The 16,018-nt window shown below is 38.1% G+C and overlaps 1 protein-coding gene across 1 annotated transcript; it reads left to right on the top strand.

Moving 5' to 3' along the window:
• Window positions 1-225: 225 nt before the first annotated feature.
• LOC101849359 (39S ribosomal protein L54, mitochondrial) lies at window positions 226-8,417 on the top strand. Its single transcript, XM_005094012.3, has 2 exons — window positions 226-350; window positions 7,937-8,417. Exons 1-2 carry the CDS (start codon window positions 254-256, stop codon window positions 8,248-8,250), a joined length of 411 nt encoding a protein of 136 aa, XP_005094069.1. The 5' UTR covers window positions 226-253; the 3' UTR covers window positions 8,251-8,417.
• Window positions 8,418-16,018: the final 7,601 nt, after the last annotated feature.

The following is a 16,018-nucleotide window of genomic DNA, read 5'->3' as shown; positions in this document are numbered from 1 at the left end:
TGCCATCTGGAATCTAGCAAAATATTTAGTTTCGAACTAAATGAACGGCGATGCCTCTGTGGGTGAAAATTACAGTTGTTTAAGGTATTTAAGCTTTTCAAATTTTTAATATCATAGTAGTCATATGTATGAAGCAGCAAAACACATTACAGAAAAGTCAGAAAGACTGTTAAAAAAAATTACTTATTTTGTTTTCTTAGCAAGGCAAATAGACCTAGAGAATTCTTGTTTTGGAGTAGTATTGAAAAACAACATGGCGGCGTCCTTTAGAAGTCTTGCCTTACGGGGACTTTCTAATAATATGACGTTCAGCAAATTTACAGTAGCCAGAACTTATGCCAAGAAAGTTGGTAAGAAATTTGATGCGGTATAGACAGCCCCCTCAAGTTTTTAGCTGAGCTCCCGATGCCTAGATCTAAATCAAAGCCCGAAAAGGAAAATAAGAAACGCAGTAGACTTGAGTAGTGGCTACGTTCACGGAATGCAGGCTAGGTTCACGGCGCCGTGAATGTAGATTCTAGTTGGCACTGGCAGGCTACGTTCACGGCGCCAAAAGGAAAATAAGAAACGCAGTGGCTACGTTCACGGCGCCGTGAACGTAATCTGCAGGCTAGGTTCACGGCGCCGTGAATGTAGATTCTAGTTGGCAGGCTACGTTCACGGCGCCCTGAATGCAGTTTGCAGGCTCTGTTGAGGCTACGTTCACGGCACTCAAGCTTAGTTTAGACTAAACTAGACGGAGCGTCCACTGCCGGTTTAAGGCATGATGAGGGGGAAATTTTGAAATTCGTTAAGAACAAGAAACTAAGCTTACAAATGTGGTAGCATTATTGGTTAGCATCAATATAAAAAGAGTGGATAATTAAGTCATGAAGTAAAATTTTGAAAATTCTTTTGTGTTGCTAAGGTAACGCCTGCCATGTTGGAATGTCATATATAAGATCTAGATTAGATCTAGAAAATGCACACATTTCTAAAAAATCTATCATTAGGTTATTATAAATGGTTTTAAATGTTGCAATACGTGGTTTTGCTGAAACTTTATTTGATGGTGGGTTCTCAAAGGCTGAATAAAAAACGCATACCCGTCATTGTCACCTAGATCTACTTCTTTATCTTTCTTCATTGGTGAAATTTTCTTTTTGGCAATGGGGTGAGGAGCAAGTTCATCCTCATCTAAAGGTTCCTCTTCACTATTATCACTCTCACGATATTTTCCATCACTATGCCTACACCACTAGTGCCTATCAATGTTCGAACTGTCGTGTGATGAGCTGAAGAATGTGGATGCCATTGCAGTAGGCTGGGGTAATCTTGAGAAATTGAGTCTAGGGCATCAAAGTATTTTGAAAAGGTGTTCAAAAAACATTTTCTGAGCTCGATAACTGTTGAGACTGGGGTAGTGCCGAAATAGCACTCTCATCTCGTTGATTAGACGCTAGCATCAGCATCAGCAAATGTCATTGAAAGAGACGATTATGAGGCTGAAACAAAAGAATGAATTGAGTGTAGGAACTGATCTAAAATCTCTCTGTCTGTCTGTCTGTCTGTCTGTCTGTATATATAAACACAAGCGCAGTTTTAGTGCAGAACAAAATAAGACAGTAAAGTTGAGTAAAGGGAACATTGACCAATAATGAGTTTCTCAGATAACGAGACCTGGCAATAATATTGAGAGCTTTCGTTTTCAGTTCTTGTCTCGTAGTTGCAAGAAATATTTTTTAAAAGATAACCGTGCTATCAACTTTCCTTATCTCTTTACTGTATAAAAATGCATACTTGATATGAAATACGCTTGCAAATAGTTTGAATGAAAGAATGAATATCTCGTTCTGGGCCAAAGACATAATACGCACACGCACACGAGAGAGAGAGAGAGAGAGAGAGAAGGTTGGGGGGGGAGAGAGAGAAGGGGAGAGAAGGTTGTGGGGGGGGGGGGAGAGAGAAAAAGAGAGTGAGAAAGAGGGAAGGGGGGGGGGGGACTGGCAGACAGACAGACAGAGAAAATAAAGAGAGGGGGGGGGGAGAAAAACAGAGAGAGAAGGAAAGAGAAAGGGGATAGACAGACAGAAAGAGAGAGGGAGAGAGAGAGGGTTGGGGGGGGGGGGGGGGGGGGGCTTCAGGGGACACACATGCCATAAAACGATAACATGAGCGGTCAATTGGACATATCAATATAACAACTGGGGGGTTTCTGAGGGGCTAGCCCCCTGGCAACAATAATAATTATGTTAAAAAACACACATAAACAATAATATGAGCGGACCATGTGTAAGTGGACGATCGGGGTAGAACTAATTAAAATTAGAGTTGGAACAGGCCGAGCCTTGCTTTGCAGCACTCGCCAAGTAAAGAGCAGGGCAGAGGGGGTTGCAATTATGCAAATGAGCTCTCGTGCGCATCTCTCGCCCTCCTTTGTACTTTACCGGATCAGGAGTAGGCCTAGCCTCGCAGGGTCGCGAGCAAATAAGAATAGTGGACCACGTTATTAGATTGACCAATTAGCCTCTAGGTGTCAGGGTCGTGGGTCAAAGGGCACGTGGCATGGTCGTGATGACTGAAAAATCCGGTAAGAGACATCGGTTGGTTGCTGGCAGTCGAAGGATGAGGAAGTAGAAAACTGAGTAGCAGGGTGAGTAGGGGAGCTTGGAAAGGAAGAATAGCAGGCCACTAGACCCCAAGGGCGCCATAGCGAAAGTAGTTCCGACCGGTGGTCCGGTAAAGTACAATCTTACCAACTGTAGGATATCGAAAGAATGGCGGGCATCCTGTCAACTTTCTTGTACAACTGGGGTGGAAACGAGCAATCCTCTCAATTTCGAAGGGTTCTCAGTAGCCTCTAGACTTAGAGTAATATATTACCATTTGGTCAAAATTTGGACGAAAATAGGTGTGTCAACTTTAAAGCTTTATATCTTCTATCTGCCTTGCCCCCAAAGGTAAACCGAAACTTGCTACAGGAAGCCCCCTGTGATTGGATGACCCCAGGAATGTACTGTTTCAGCTTGTTCGCCTATATTTGAGGCCCTGACTGGGTGCGAAAGTGACGCCAGATTTATTTACATGTTCGTTCACATTTTTTTTTTTCTCATAGATTCGGACAGTATTTTGACATCCTGTCACTTCCAATTATTATCACATTTGTTTCTTTGCATAGGATTAGGAATCGATGTGTGTATAATTATGCAAGAAGTCCCTCACCCTGTCCATGCTTGAACAAAGATTCCCCCGAGAAGCATGGATAAAAAGGATCTATATATACAAGCTTTGAAAGCTTAATAACATGATTTTTAATGCTTGTTATCAACACTTGGACTCAACGATAGAGTATCTAAAGTGGTTTTCACCATTTATAGTCTATTTTAATGAGTACAAGCTATGTATCTGACCCACTCTACTACACTGGTATCTCTGACTCCTCTGACTCTACTACACTGGTATATATGACTCTCTCAACTACACTGGTATCTGACTCTACTACACTTGTATCTCTGACTCTACTACACTGGTACCGGGGATCTGACTTTACTACACTGGTGTTTGACTCAGCTATATGCCATATATGTATCTGACTCTACTACGGACTCCAGTCTGAATAGATAAATATCTAATCGGACTCGAGTCCGAAGAATAGAGCTGGCCTCTAATAAGATTTTTGTGATCAGCGAAACAAAATTAGTCAAAATCACGCTGGGAGCGCAATTTAATACCGGATTACCAAGTTTAATTTTTTCGGGTGTTTTGTCAAGGACTGACATTTTATAAATAAGGAGAAAAAAAACTGTACGTCCAAATGGAACTTCTCTCGTCGACAAACTTTCAGTTCAACGATGGCCCAGATCTAGCGTTTGTCGGTTTAACTGTCAGTTTGTCGGCGAATGAACTGTACCGTCGTATGTGTAAAGGGGCCCTTACATAACTTACATGTATCTATCTGCTGCGGCTATTAGATCTAGTAGTAAACTATTAGTATAAGCCTAGGCCTAACTACTATATTCGCTATCTTTGAGGTTTTGACTATCACTATATTTTCGGATTCAGATCTATTTCTTTCTAGGCGTTGTTCGTCAATTGCTGTCAGGATGATGTACCCTCCGCCTCCAACTCCTACAATGACCTCCACTCTGTTTTCAGTTGATTTCGGCCAGGTTGCACCGATATCCTCTCCTCTCTTTGATGCCGTAGTGCAATATGATATCTATATTCTTTCTTCTGGCCTACCTCTAGATCTTTTTCCCGTTCTTGGTCTCCATTCTGTACAAAATGGGACATTTATTTTGTCCATCTATAGTCCTTCATTCTGCCGATATGACCAGCCCCTTTCCATTTTTGTCGTAGTGTAATTTTGGGGATATCAGGGATTCTGGCACTCCCTTCTAGCATTTTTTGTGTAATTTATTTGCCTTGTATTCTTATGCCCAGCTTCTTCCTTTTCATTGCTCTGTATGCTGTCCTTAGTTTTGGAAACATGAAGCTACAGAGAGCACCTATCACACCTCTGTGATTGGCCAAAAAAAAAATATATATATAGATGACGTATTTCCACCATCTATATTTGTCATCTTCTGGGGTTTCCCTCGCGAGTTGACTAGAAAACTAAGGAATATGAAAATTTGATTGAAGTCTGCATTTTTTTTTTCACATAACTGGAATCAAAATGAAGATGACAAGTGTAATTATAAGTATGAATATAAATTGGAAAGGGTGTATGTATCTAAATATACCTATCTTTGCCGTGTGTGTGTATGTGTTTATGCATGTGTGTATCTACAAGCGTACACGTGTATTCATGTGTGAATCATCCAATTCCTTTGTTCATGTGCGTGTGTTTGTGTGTGTATTTGATGTTCGTCTATGTTTGTGCTTGAGAATACAATATTATAATGTATTGAGTTAATTTAGAGTGTCTGGAATGGCTGAGCAATACCAAAATATATTCAAATTGTATACAGTGGGTGTCACATTCAACGAGGTCACATTCAACGAGAAGTTAGCTCCAACGAGGCATTCCGTAATCCCTGATTTTTTCCTCTATGTCTCTTTGTAAATGTATGTCAGCTCCAACGAGGCTGCACACAGGCCGAAGTCGCTTTCAACGAGGCCGGGATAACCCAAAAAAAAGCAATTATCTGCCCCAAAAGTGATGTATTTTTTTTAACGTTCTCTCCATCTCACGCGAAGCACAAGGCCCATCCTCAATTCATAACTCATTGTATTGCTAGATCTAGTGTGCCTCCCAATAATAAATATAGGCCCCAATACCAAGAGGATGGGTGAGGGGTTAACCTACGGTAGGAACGGGAGGGGGTGTGTGGGAAAGCAATGCGGGCTGTGTGAAACTGGATGAACTCTGGATGGGTAGTTCTAGATCGAGACCTTAATTTTTTTTCAATTTTCTTTTCTTCCCCTGATCAGAAAATCCAAGCTCCCAGCTTTACTTTATGTAGATATCTGTCTGAGAGGGTTATGTTTCCACACGAGAAGTGTTCCGTAAAAAAAAATATTTTAGGATGCAGAAATAAGGGTCAGAACACAACTCAAACACGCGCACATTGAGATTTTCATCATCAGAGGGAACATCTGTTTTAATTACTGGTATTGGTACGTCGTGTAATAAAAAAACTTGTCTCCTTTCTTTTCTTTAGCCTTAGTCACGTTCAACGAGAGGCCAGATTCAACGAGGACGCAATCCGGTCCCTGCAACCTCGTTGAATGCGACCCCTACTGTATTACTGTATTTGTTACAAAATGGCTATAAAGATATTATTATTATGATGATGAAAGAATAATAATAAGAGTGATAGTGATAGTTCTAGTTAGTCAACTTGCGAGGGAAACCCCGGAAGATGACAAAAACACTGAAGCACTAGGCTGCTGTCCTGAGAAACAAGCTCAGCTGAAAATCAGGGCTGACAAAAGGAAGGCATACCCACTGGCAACGAAAGGGTTATACAGAAGAAGAAACATTTTGCCATAAGCTATGTAAAACAAAATCTCAGCCTCAGAGTCTCATCAAGGCGAGACTTCATTTCTAAAGATGCCCCTCAAAACCGCACCAATACAACAGAGAGAGAGACTGACAGACGGACGGAAAGTCAATTTTATACTTTTACCAGTATGCCTTTAGGTTTGTGTGTGTGTAAGATATCCCTTGAAGTACAGTGGCCTGTCCCGATGAATTCGAGCTATCCGTGTTATACTGTATTTAATTTTATCTATGTGGATTTTAAGGCCTACTATTTTTGCTGTTCTAATAATTTCCATTTAGTGTTTATTTTCAGTGCAAAGTGCCACATTATCAGCAAATCTCAAGTCTTTTAACCCTATCGTGTTTTACTATCGTATCCAAACGACGCGGGGAACTCTGTGCCACCTCTTTTCAAAGAGGAAATTTACTCGTTAATCCGATCTGCACACTTTGCATAGCAGTCTGTCAAAATGATTTTTTGAGAAATACTGAAAGTTTCAAAGAAATCTTTCCCCTAGAAGTATTCTAAAATGTGAAGAATACAACCACAACCCTGGGGGTACAAAATGATCCCGGCTGTAAAGATAAGGTGAAGAATTTTCCATCTATTGGAATTTCTTTACTGAGCAATGCCTTTTTGATATCTTAAATTGCTGCTGTGAATAGATTAGGTCATAAATGGAGTCTCCTTTCCTCACTCTATTTTCTATGGCAAACTTTTCGGACACATGGATGTCAAGATGTATTCTAGTTGACACTTTTTGATTAAAGTTTTTTTTTATGTTTATCAATAATGGAATCACGTAGGTCTAGTTCACATTTATTTTCCCAAAAGCTTCAAAAATTGAAAAATATTCGATGGAGTCAAAGGCTTTTTCGTAATCAGTAAAAACAAAGCATAGCTGTAGTATTCGTTTCATTTTTCTATTACTTGATTCAATGATTTATAGAAAGAGAGAGAGAGTCTTTTGTTGAGTATCTTTTTCTAAATCCAGCCTGTTCTCTTGGTTGATTCTCACTCTTTCTATTAGATTCTAATCAGATCTGTAAACTGACTATAAAATTACTATAAAAATAGGACTTTTCCTCGGAATCCTCCCTAAAAATCAGGTGGGATCAGAAACTCCAGAACCCCAGAAGATTATTTTAAGAGACAACATATTACAAACCCAAATTTGCAATTAAATGCATATAAAAGTATTAAAAGGGAGGAGTTCCCTTACAAGCGACCACAATGAAATGGTGGGTTAGGGTAAGGCTAGAGTCAGGGTAGGGTTAGGTCCATTCTTTATTAATGTTATTGTGTTTGTTCGGATGGTCGCTTGTTATAATTAATAATGGAAGTCCTTCCATATAAATGGCAAATACAGGCAAATAAAAATGTGTAGGTCTATTTTCACATCGTTTAAGCTAAGTAGCAGAAATATATTTAATAAACCAAAGTATTTCAATGTCGTTTGTCACGTTAGATCCTAACTCGTCCTAGATCGCCCGAACATTTACTTACACGCCCCACCCTAAGCCGCCCGGAATCACCTGCTCATACCAGTCGTCTTTAGGAACGAAGTCTCTCCTCGAGGAGACTGGAACCCAGATTTAGCTTTGTAAATCTATTGTAAAGTGTTTCTTTTTCCGTTTGATACCGAACTGAAATTTTAGAGCCAGGAGTCCTAGTATTAGAGCCCATCAAACTGCAGTTGAGCTTCGGACCCTCCGAAGGTGTCTCGGCGAGTTGAAAAGTGATACAAATGAGCCAGAACGAGCAAATAACTGTAGATGAGCCAGTACAAGCAAATGACAAATCAGTTATAATTGATGAAAACATTGTAGCAGGAGTTGGGGGCAATTAAGATTAACAAGATGCAGCCTAGGCTGAGAATGAAAGTGATGGGTCGGACACCCTGTTTGAAGTGTCTGTCATCTTGTATTTGTATTGTAAGAATTTTTTTCTTTTTCTCCTCTTGATAGTTGGCAAAGTTGGAGCCCCAGGAGCACAGAAAGCTCGCCTTGAAGTGGAAAATGACCCAGAGAAACTTCTAAACTACTGCTGCGGGGCCAACATTTATGCAGAGGGAACAGACCCTGAAATAAAACCAAATTCAGAGTACCCAGATTGGCTGTGGAATTTGCGGACGGAGCCAGGTGGTGTTGATCTCAGTGAACTAGACAATAATTCCAAATATTACTGGAGGCGACTACAGAGGTTGACTGCAGTCAGGAACAGGAGGATTGGGAAAAGACTACAAAAACTCAATGACATACAGTTTCCAGAGAGCAAGTGATATTCAACTTGTGATGCTATCTAGTAGTTAATGTGGTTTTTACATAATTAAGATGTTTGTAGAACTGTCGCAGAAAAAAAATATACACTGTATTGCATTGTTATTGTGGATCAAATGTGTCCTCCCATCTAATTCATGTCGCATTTCATTAAATGCTGTGATCACTACATTTGAATTGAGTACGTTTATCTACCACCCACGTTAGTTTTGTATGGGGATATTGATGCAGCAATGCACCAAAGAGTCCTCTTCGTATTTTATTTGTGTAGTAACATGACAAAATAAGTCACATTCATGTTGCCTTTTGACTATGACTTTGACAAATACTATTGGCATCAAATCAAAATACTGTTCAAAGATTACAAGTAGGTGTCTACTGCTTTAGTTCCAAAGTTATATTCACTTTGAATGTGGGGCAATACTAAACCCGAATATTCAGTATTGACTCTTGTTGGACCGGCGTCTGTGGTGAAGCGGTTAGGTGTTTTGCTGCCACACCCAGGAGACGTGGGTTCAATTCCCACGTATGGCAAATTTTTATTTAGTATTTCTGTCTTTCTGCTGGGATGTTGTATCCTTCTCCGCCCTGACAGGCAGGGTCGGAAGCCCATCTTTTAAAGTGATCTTAATAGTGTAATTTAAAGACTCTAGACCTAGTTGAGAAACTTGATGCTTTTGCCCAAATATGAGTGCGACAAGTGACTTGTTTCGTTGTGTTACTATAATTTATACATTTGATATGTGCAAAACCTCTCCGTAGCTTGAGAGATATTATATCAGTCTTCATTGAAAACAGTCAGTCGTCAGTGGCCAAATGGTTATGCTCTTGGACACACAACCATAAGGTCATAGGTTCAAATCCTACCAGGGGCCTGGCATTGACGACTGTGTCCTTGGGAAAGGCACTACTTGAACTTTCCTCATTTCCCCCAGGTGGGAATGGATAGACAACCAAGGTATAGACAGCGAAAGATGTTATCAGTTTGTTTGTGTTTGAGCGCTTGGTCAGAGCAGAAGCCAGAGGTACTCAATAAAAATTCTCCCCACATGAGAATTTAATTCAGGTCCTCTGCAAAGTACCCAAATGCTACTCCACAGATGCCAGTTGTAAAACCTTGATAACATGAACTTCACAGGACCTGAAAATTTCTCCTTGTAAAGCAGATTTCGTGTTAGATCTAAATCTAAGGGAAGTTGAATGCACACAGTATAGTACCTACAAAAAGTATAATAAAAAAGGGAAAAAAACCCGGAGGATCCGAAATCATTTTGCAGCATAGTAACAAGAATTTCTTGTTAAACTCTCTGTACTCTTGTTTTGTAAGTGACACGAAGATCAACATGTACTATCGAACTTGTACTAACGTCTACCTGAACCTGTATTGCTTGTATAACCATAATAAGACAATCATCTCTTAAAACGACCACTTCCCATTTCTCCCCTTGCCTTTTTTTCACATTATAATGACACTGCTTAAGACAGCCACTTTTTTCCTCGACACTGGGTGATGGCAGTCTTCTTAGACTTAGACAATTTCGACTGTATGTGAATCCAAACTGTCACTGTCACCCACTTGTTTTAACTGTGTCAGACAGTTAATTTTTTTTCATTCGGCTTGGAAGCATGCGCTTCAAGCACTTGTGACAATAACTTTAAGTAGACGTTTGTATCACTTAATCATATACCTTACGTTAGATCTTTTCATATCACCCGACATTGATGAGCAGTACAGTGTAACATGAACGCCAAAACCATTCTGATTTCTTTTTAGCGGTTTTCCTTTATTCTCAACATGATAAGTAACACATGTTCATGGCATCCCGAATAATATAATTTATTTACAGTGCAACCTCTCTATAATGACCTTCGATATAACGACATCCTCAGCTTAGCCACAAGGTGCCCAGGTCCCGATTTTTTCCCTTTGTCATTAGTAATATTTTTGTTTGCCGTTCTATAACGACAACTCTCTATAACGACTTTTTTCTGGCCCCGACGATGTCATAGAGAGGCTGCACTGTATTCTCTCTTCCACAATATATTCAAAAGTATTGTACAGTATAACACGGATAGCTCGAATTCGTCGGGACCAGCCTCAGTAGTTCAAGGGATCCGTAGTTCGAGGGATATCTTACAAAGACGAAGAAAAAAAATGGGACCGAAGGCACAGTTCAGCAGATGCGCGATTTTGAATCTTCTGTGTTCGACCTACCCGTGTTATACTGTATAATAATGTAGGGCCTACATAAGTGACAAGTTAAATTATTTTAATCTGCTTAACTCTTGGTGAACTACAGGTACATACAATCATGTTCAATAACATGTTCTTTCTTTAAATCTAGTCAATAAGAAACACATTAATTTAACAAAACAAAGGATAGATTATATTAACATTTGAACATCGGCAACAAAAGTCAACAGTGTAGTTTTTATAGTCAACATTAGTACCATTACTGTACTTTACTATTATTAGTAGTATTTTTAATAGAAGCTCTGTCAAGTAAAAGAAAATTAGAACTGGACAAAAGAAATTGCCTCATCTGACTTCTGACACATTTTACAGTAAAACAGTTAGGCCTACAGACATTTGAAGCGCCTTACATTTTTTTAAAAATCAATGTGAGCACTCTCTCACTCTCACTATCTATCTGATGTTCCACTACGGTAGTCACAAGACAAATAGGTTTTTGGGGTTTTTTATAGGTGCTTTTACGTCCATCACTACAATTTTGATCATTTACGATGCAGGCTTCAACCCTGCCTGCCAGGGCCAACCTGGAATGAAAGGGACACATGTGTATAAGTTTACAATGTAACATTCCAACAGACAGACTGAGATCCTCGATTTATATTTTAAAAATTTCCACTCAGGAATCGAACTCAGGTCTCCTGAATGCTAGAGCAAAGTGTCTAATCTCTCTGCCATGTAAATCAGTACAGAACAGACTGACCTTATTGTTACTGCCGTACATGTAGCCTACTATGAGTGTTCTGTTACCATCATTGCTTTTGGGTTCTTTTTTAACACAGTGTAGTCCACTTTAACTTTAACTTTAACTGAACACAATTACACACAGTAATCCAAAAACAGCAGTAAACTGAAAGAAAAGAAAATCCCAGATTTTATATTCTACTTGAACAACCTCTCTAAACTGAAAACGTGGTTAAATCAAAGAAAATCTGGCAGTCCCACAGATTTTGGCTTAAGTTTGAGCAGACTCCTCTGAATAAAAATTTTATTACTAATACTATCACCATCATATGTAATGATGATAAAACCTTTATTATTATTATTATTATTTTATTCCATTCATTTTTTTAATACAGTCTTTAACATCAATGTCAAGAAAACTATGGTACATGTACCGGTATGCAACTTAGCATCACAATATTTTTGTGGCATTTTTCGCTTGGGAAAAGTAATTTATTTAAAACCCAGACTGTTTGTTCCTTAAATGAGGACAAATGGGCTAGATGATCAAGTTTACTCTTAAAAAACACGAATAGCACCTACTGACAATAGTAATAGAAGCATAAGAAATGATCAGCTTACTGTATATATATTACTACGATTGAGTGTAGTCAGAGAGGGTTTACAGTAATATTATTAGTATTACTGTAAACTCTCTGGTGTAGTAGGACAAAAATATCAGAAAATCACCTTGAATATATATATATATATATATGTAAAAGAAATAAAGATCAACCACGCATGCAGAAAAAAAGCATTCCCAGAAAAAATGAAAATGTTTTTTCATTTGTTTTACAGAAACCTTATTTTTTATCAATACCGTAAGTATGAAAATCCATCAGTTTCACAGACCATTCCATCAAAAAAGTAGAGATTAATTTTAAAATTATGTGGTTTTCAAGGACACCACTGTCAAGGTGTATTTATTTTTTACAAGCCCCCTGTAATTTCAATTTATCAGTGCATGTTCCAGACTGGCTTTTTCCTCTTGCTATTCTTCTCTTATACTTATATAACTACGTTACTCAAACTGAAACGAAACAGAAAAAGCTCTTTAACTCTTTCCGGGCGTAGTTTTTTGGGGGGGTCTAGACCCAATAAATTAATTGTGGCTTCATTTGGCTATGCAGGTTGTGTACAAAATAACTTCATAGAAGCAATAATCATCACTCAAAACGTAACATGACATATCAAATTGAAGGAAACTGAATGAGGAATAGGCCTACATCACAACACGAAACAAGGGTTAATTTTTAACATTAGTTTGCATTACAAGGGTTAGAAATGGCGATGGTGATGAGAAAAATAAATTTTGAAGGAAAAAATTACATTCACCAAACATGTGAAAGCAAATCAGCATAGCTATCTTATCATATAATATATACTATACAGGCCAAGAGCATAATCCATAAATTTCTTAATGCACGGCTTTTTATTTGAAAGCAATATTCCAATTTTCGTTTGAGTTATGATATTTATACTGAGTCCTGTTACATGGTTTTGTTGATGCAATGCAAGACCACAAGAATAAATTCACTCGTTTTTCCCCAAACCCACGCTTTGACAAAGTCAAACTAGATGTTTTCATTTCCTAAATCCTTTCCGAGTTTTTCAATAACAATAAAAAGTAATTATAAATGACGGAACGTGTTAAAACGAAACAATACTGAGGCACCCTATCACAGCCATTATATCGGCGATACGTCCACAAGGGGTGTGGACTCGCGCCGATATATCATCAATGAAAGAAAAATGACAAATGAACACATGAAGTACCATATATTACGACTATAGGACTATTACTATTACCATTTAAAATTTGATTTAAGGAGATGTCTCATTCTCACCTTATAATGTCTCATAATCCAGCCTGAAGGTAAAAATAACTAGATCTAGATGCATGTATAGGGATTTGCCAGTTTCTCACTAACCATGCAGCTATAACAGATACAGTATAACAAGTATAGCTCAAATTCTTCGGGAACAGCCTCGGTAGTCAAAGAACATCTAACAAACTATAAAAGAGAAAGAAAAAAAAAGGGACCGCAGGTACAGTTCAATAGAAACATGATTTCCAGTCTTCTGTGTTTGACCTATCCGTGTTATACGGTATGAATCGTTGATTTTTTTAAATTTCGACTTAATTACTTAATTATTATTGAATTAGAGTTACGCTTACCACTAAAAGAAAATGTATTACAAAAACAAAACAAAAAATAAGTTGTGGGAAAACACATGTAAAGTTTTCCCGATTGAAAAACTTAATCATAGAATAAGAAAAACCACTGAAAGACAAAGCATAGTTCAAAATTAAAAGGCTTACAAAAGAAACAAGAGAAATAGGCCTACAAGCACCAAATAACAGCAGCTCAAGGTTGTTTCAAAAAAGCAAATAGACCCACTAAACGAGACACACTGAGGGCTAAGCTCCACTCAAAAATCTTCAACTACAAGAGTTAGAGAATAAAAGTTTTAACTTTACAGAAAACGACATGTTTTTATAGCCTATTCCGAGGCAAAATTGTTCTGTGATTTTTGTTTTTTATGAATCATCATCATCCAGTGCCAGATCAGCGGCAGCCGGGCAGACATCAGCGATCATGGTTTTCCATTCATTCCTTTGCTCAGGTGCTCTTAAAAAAGCTGCATTTCCCCATTATCCATTTGTTTAGGTTCACATTATAATTAGGTTGCTCTGGGCCTAACCCTGCCTCGTTAGCCTTCAATTTTGCTAGTGAGGGCTAGATGTTCAAGACCTTTAATTTTATGCCTATTCAGGTGTTCAAAAAACAGCATTTGCCCTTTCCTGATTGTCTTTAATACCTCATTCAATTTCTTTTCCTTCTACGATATTATCAGTAGTCTCCTAAGAAACCACATTTTGTTGCTTCTAACTTTTTCAGTTTTATGAATAACCTGTCAAATACATTATTAAATCTAATACGCCAAGTGGTAGTGTAATCTTCAAGACAATACACAGAGATGCTAATTTGGCTAAATACAATACATGTATGAAATTTGAAAGATATAATGTATTATCATAGAATGTTTTATTATATTACAACCGGATGATTGAGAATATATTATTATTGGCAAATATTGGTATTAGTATATAACTTAGTAAAGAGATACAAAAAAGAAGCCCAATCTTAAAACATTAGACGAAAAAAAAAAAGAAGAATTTGCTGAAAAAGAAAGCTAAAATGTGTTAATAGTAATACCCTGTCATTAACAAAAACCAAACATGAAGGTAAGGCCACAAAAGTTAATTGAGAAATTCAAATGCATAAAAAAGAAGAAATCCAATAAAATAGGCCTCAAAATGCCACAAGCAACAAACATCTTAATTCTTATGGGAAAGTGAAATTCATTGTGATTTGATCAATGTATACACATAAAGTCAGTCTTTATCTCCAAACAAGGGCAACATTCTTCCAGACAATCACGGTGGGTATACAGTACAGAGACAAACATTAATTCACTCGCATTCAATGATTATAAAATCGGATGATTTTACCTCAGCTTCACTCTATTAGAATTACATACTACCACTTCTCATAGTTGATGAGCGGAACAATATGAAAATATATGTATGCGAAGTTGAGGAGCTCGGGTTCCCATTTGTATTATAATGGGAAACAGATAGGATTTCAATTCTGAATAAGCTTTCGTCTTTGCTTGGATATGGATTAAACTGACAAAACACATCTTGTAAAAGGCACTGGTTAAGAGCAACATACAGTCATTTCAAATTTTGAGCACTGTCTGTATATATAAGATGAAGCAGAAAGCATTGGCAGGTGGTAAGCCTCATTCATTTCACATAAAAGCGCATATCGTCATCGAGTGAGTACAGTCAGACCTCATTTTATCCCCCTTAGACAATACAACCAGCCCTGCCCCCAGGTTTTGTACAAAAAAGAAAACATAAATAATATAATATTTGATCTGCCCCTCGTAAACAACCAGCTGTTGTACTGTCCTTATTAACATAAATTTTCCCCCCGCAACATGGCCGGAAAACTGATCGCCACAGGTACACACCACACATGGCAGAAAGTACCAATTCCACAGCTGAGCAGTAATAATGATAATCTCCCTTTCTCCCATACACCACTCTATGAACTACTGTTTGTCGACGGTTTGCTCCCTCCTCCTCCACCCCACCTCTCCAGCTCCATCCTTATGTTGTACTTTCAGGCAGTATGCAGTATGCATTTGACAAGTTGATATAACATACGTGTAGTTTTAAATTTCACTTTGCACACACAAACACATACACACACACAAGCAGGCACGCACGCACACACACACAAATAGAGAGAGAGAGAGAGAGAGAGACAAAAACATGGAGAAAGAGAGACAAAATCCTTTTGTCTTTCCATTTGGTCTCAAACCCTCTTTCTATTTATCATACTTATTTATACAGTATACACTCAAACCCTGGGACAATGAGAGTTGGCAGATAAAGCACAATATCTCAAATCATTACAATTATAATAGTTCTGTCTCATTATTTTCTGAATCTAAATAAGAACAGAATGGTTATGTTGTTGACAATTATTGCTGGGACGGGAAAAGAAAATGAAACAGTAAAAAACGTAGAGTTTTTCCAGCCCTCCTTGACGAAAATGAAGAAAAGTAGAAGCCGTGAAGACACCGGAGTGGCATTGTTCCAGGCAATACCCAAAAACATGACATATCCAAAGAAAATCTGATGGTCCCACAGATTTCGATTTAAGTGGGATCCCCTTTGTACAACACCAATTACCTAGCTCAACATAAATTATTGAATC

The sequence above is a fragment of the Aplysia californica genome, unplaced genomic scaffold (assembly GCF_000002075.1).
Source record: "Aplysia californica isolate F4 #8 unplaced genomic scaffold, AplCal3.0 scaffold00074, whole genome shotgun sequence".
Classification (NCBI taxonomy): domain Eukaryota; kingdom Metazoa; phylum Mollusca; class Gastropoda; order Aplysiida; family Aplysiidae; genus Aplysia; species Aplysia californica.
This window is presented reverse-complemented; position numbering and strand designations above follow the sequence as displayed.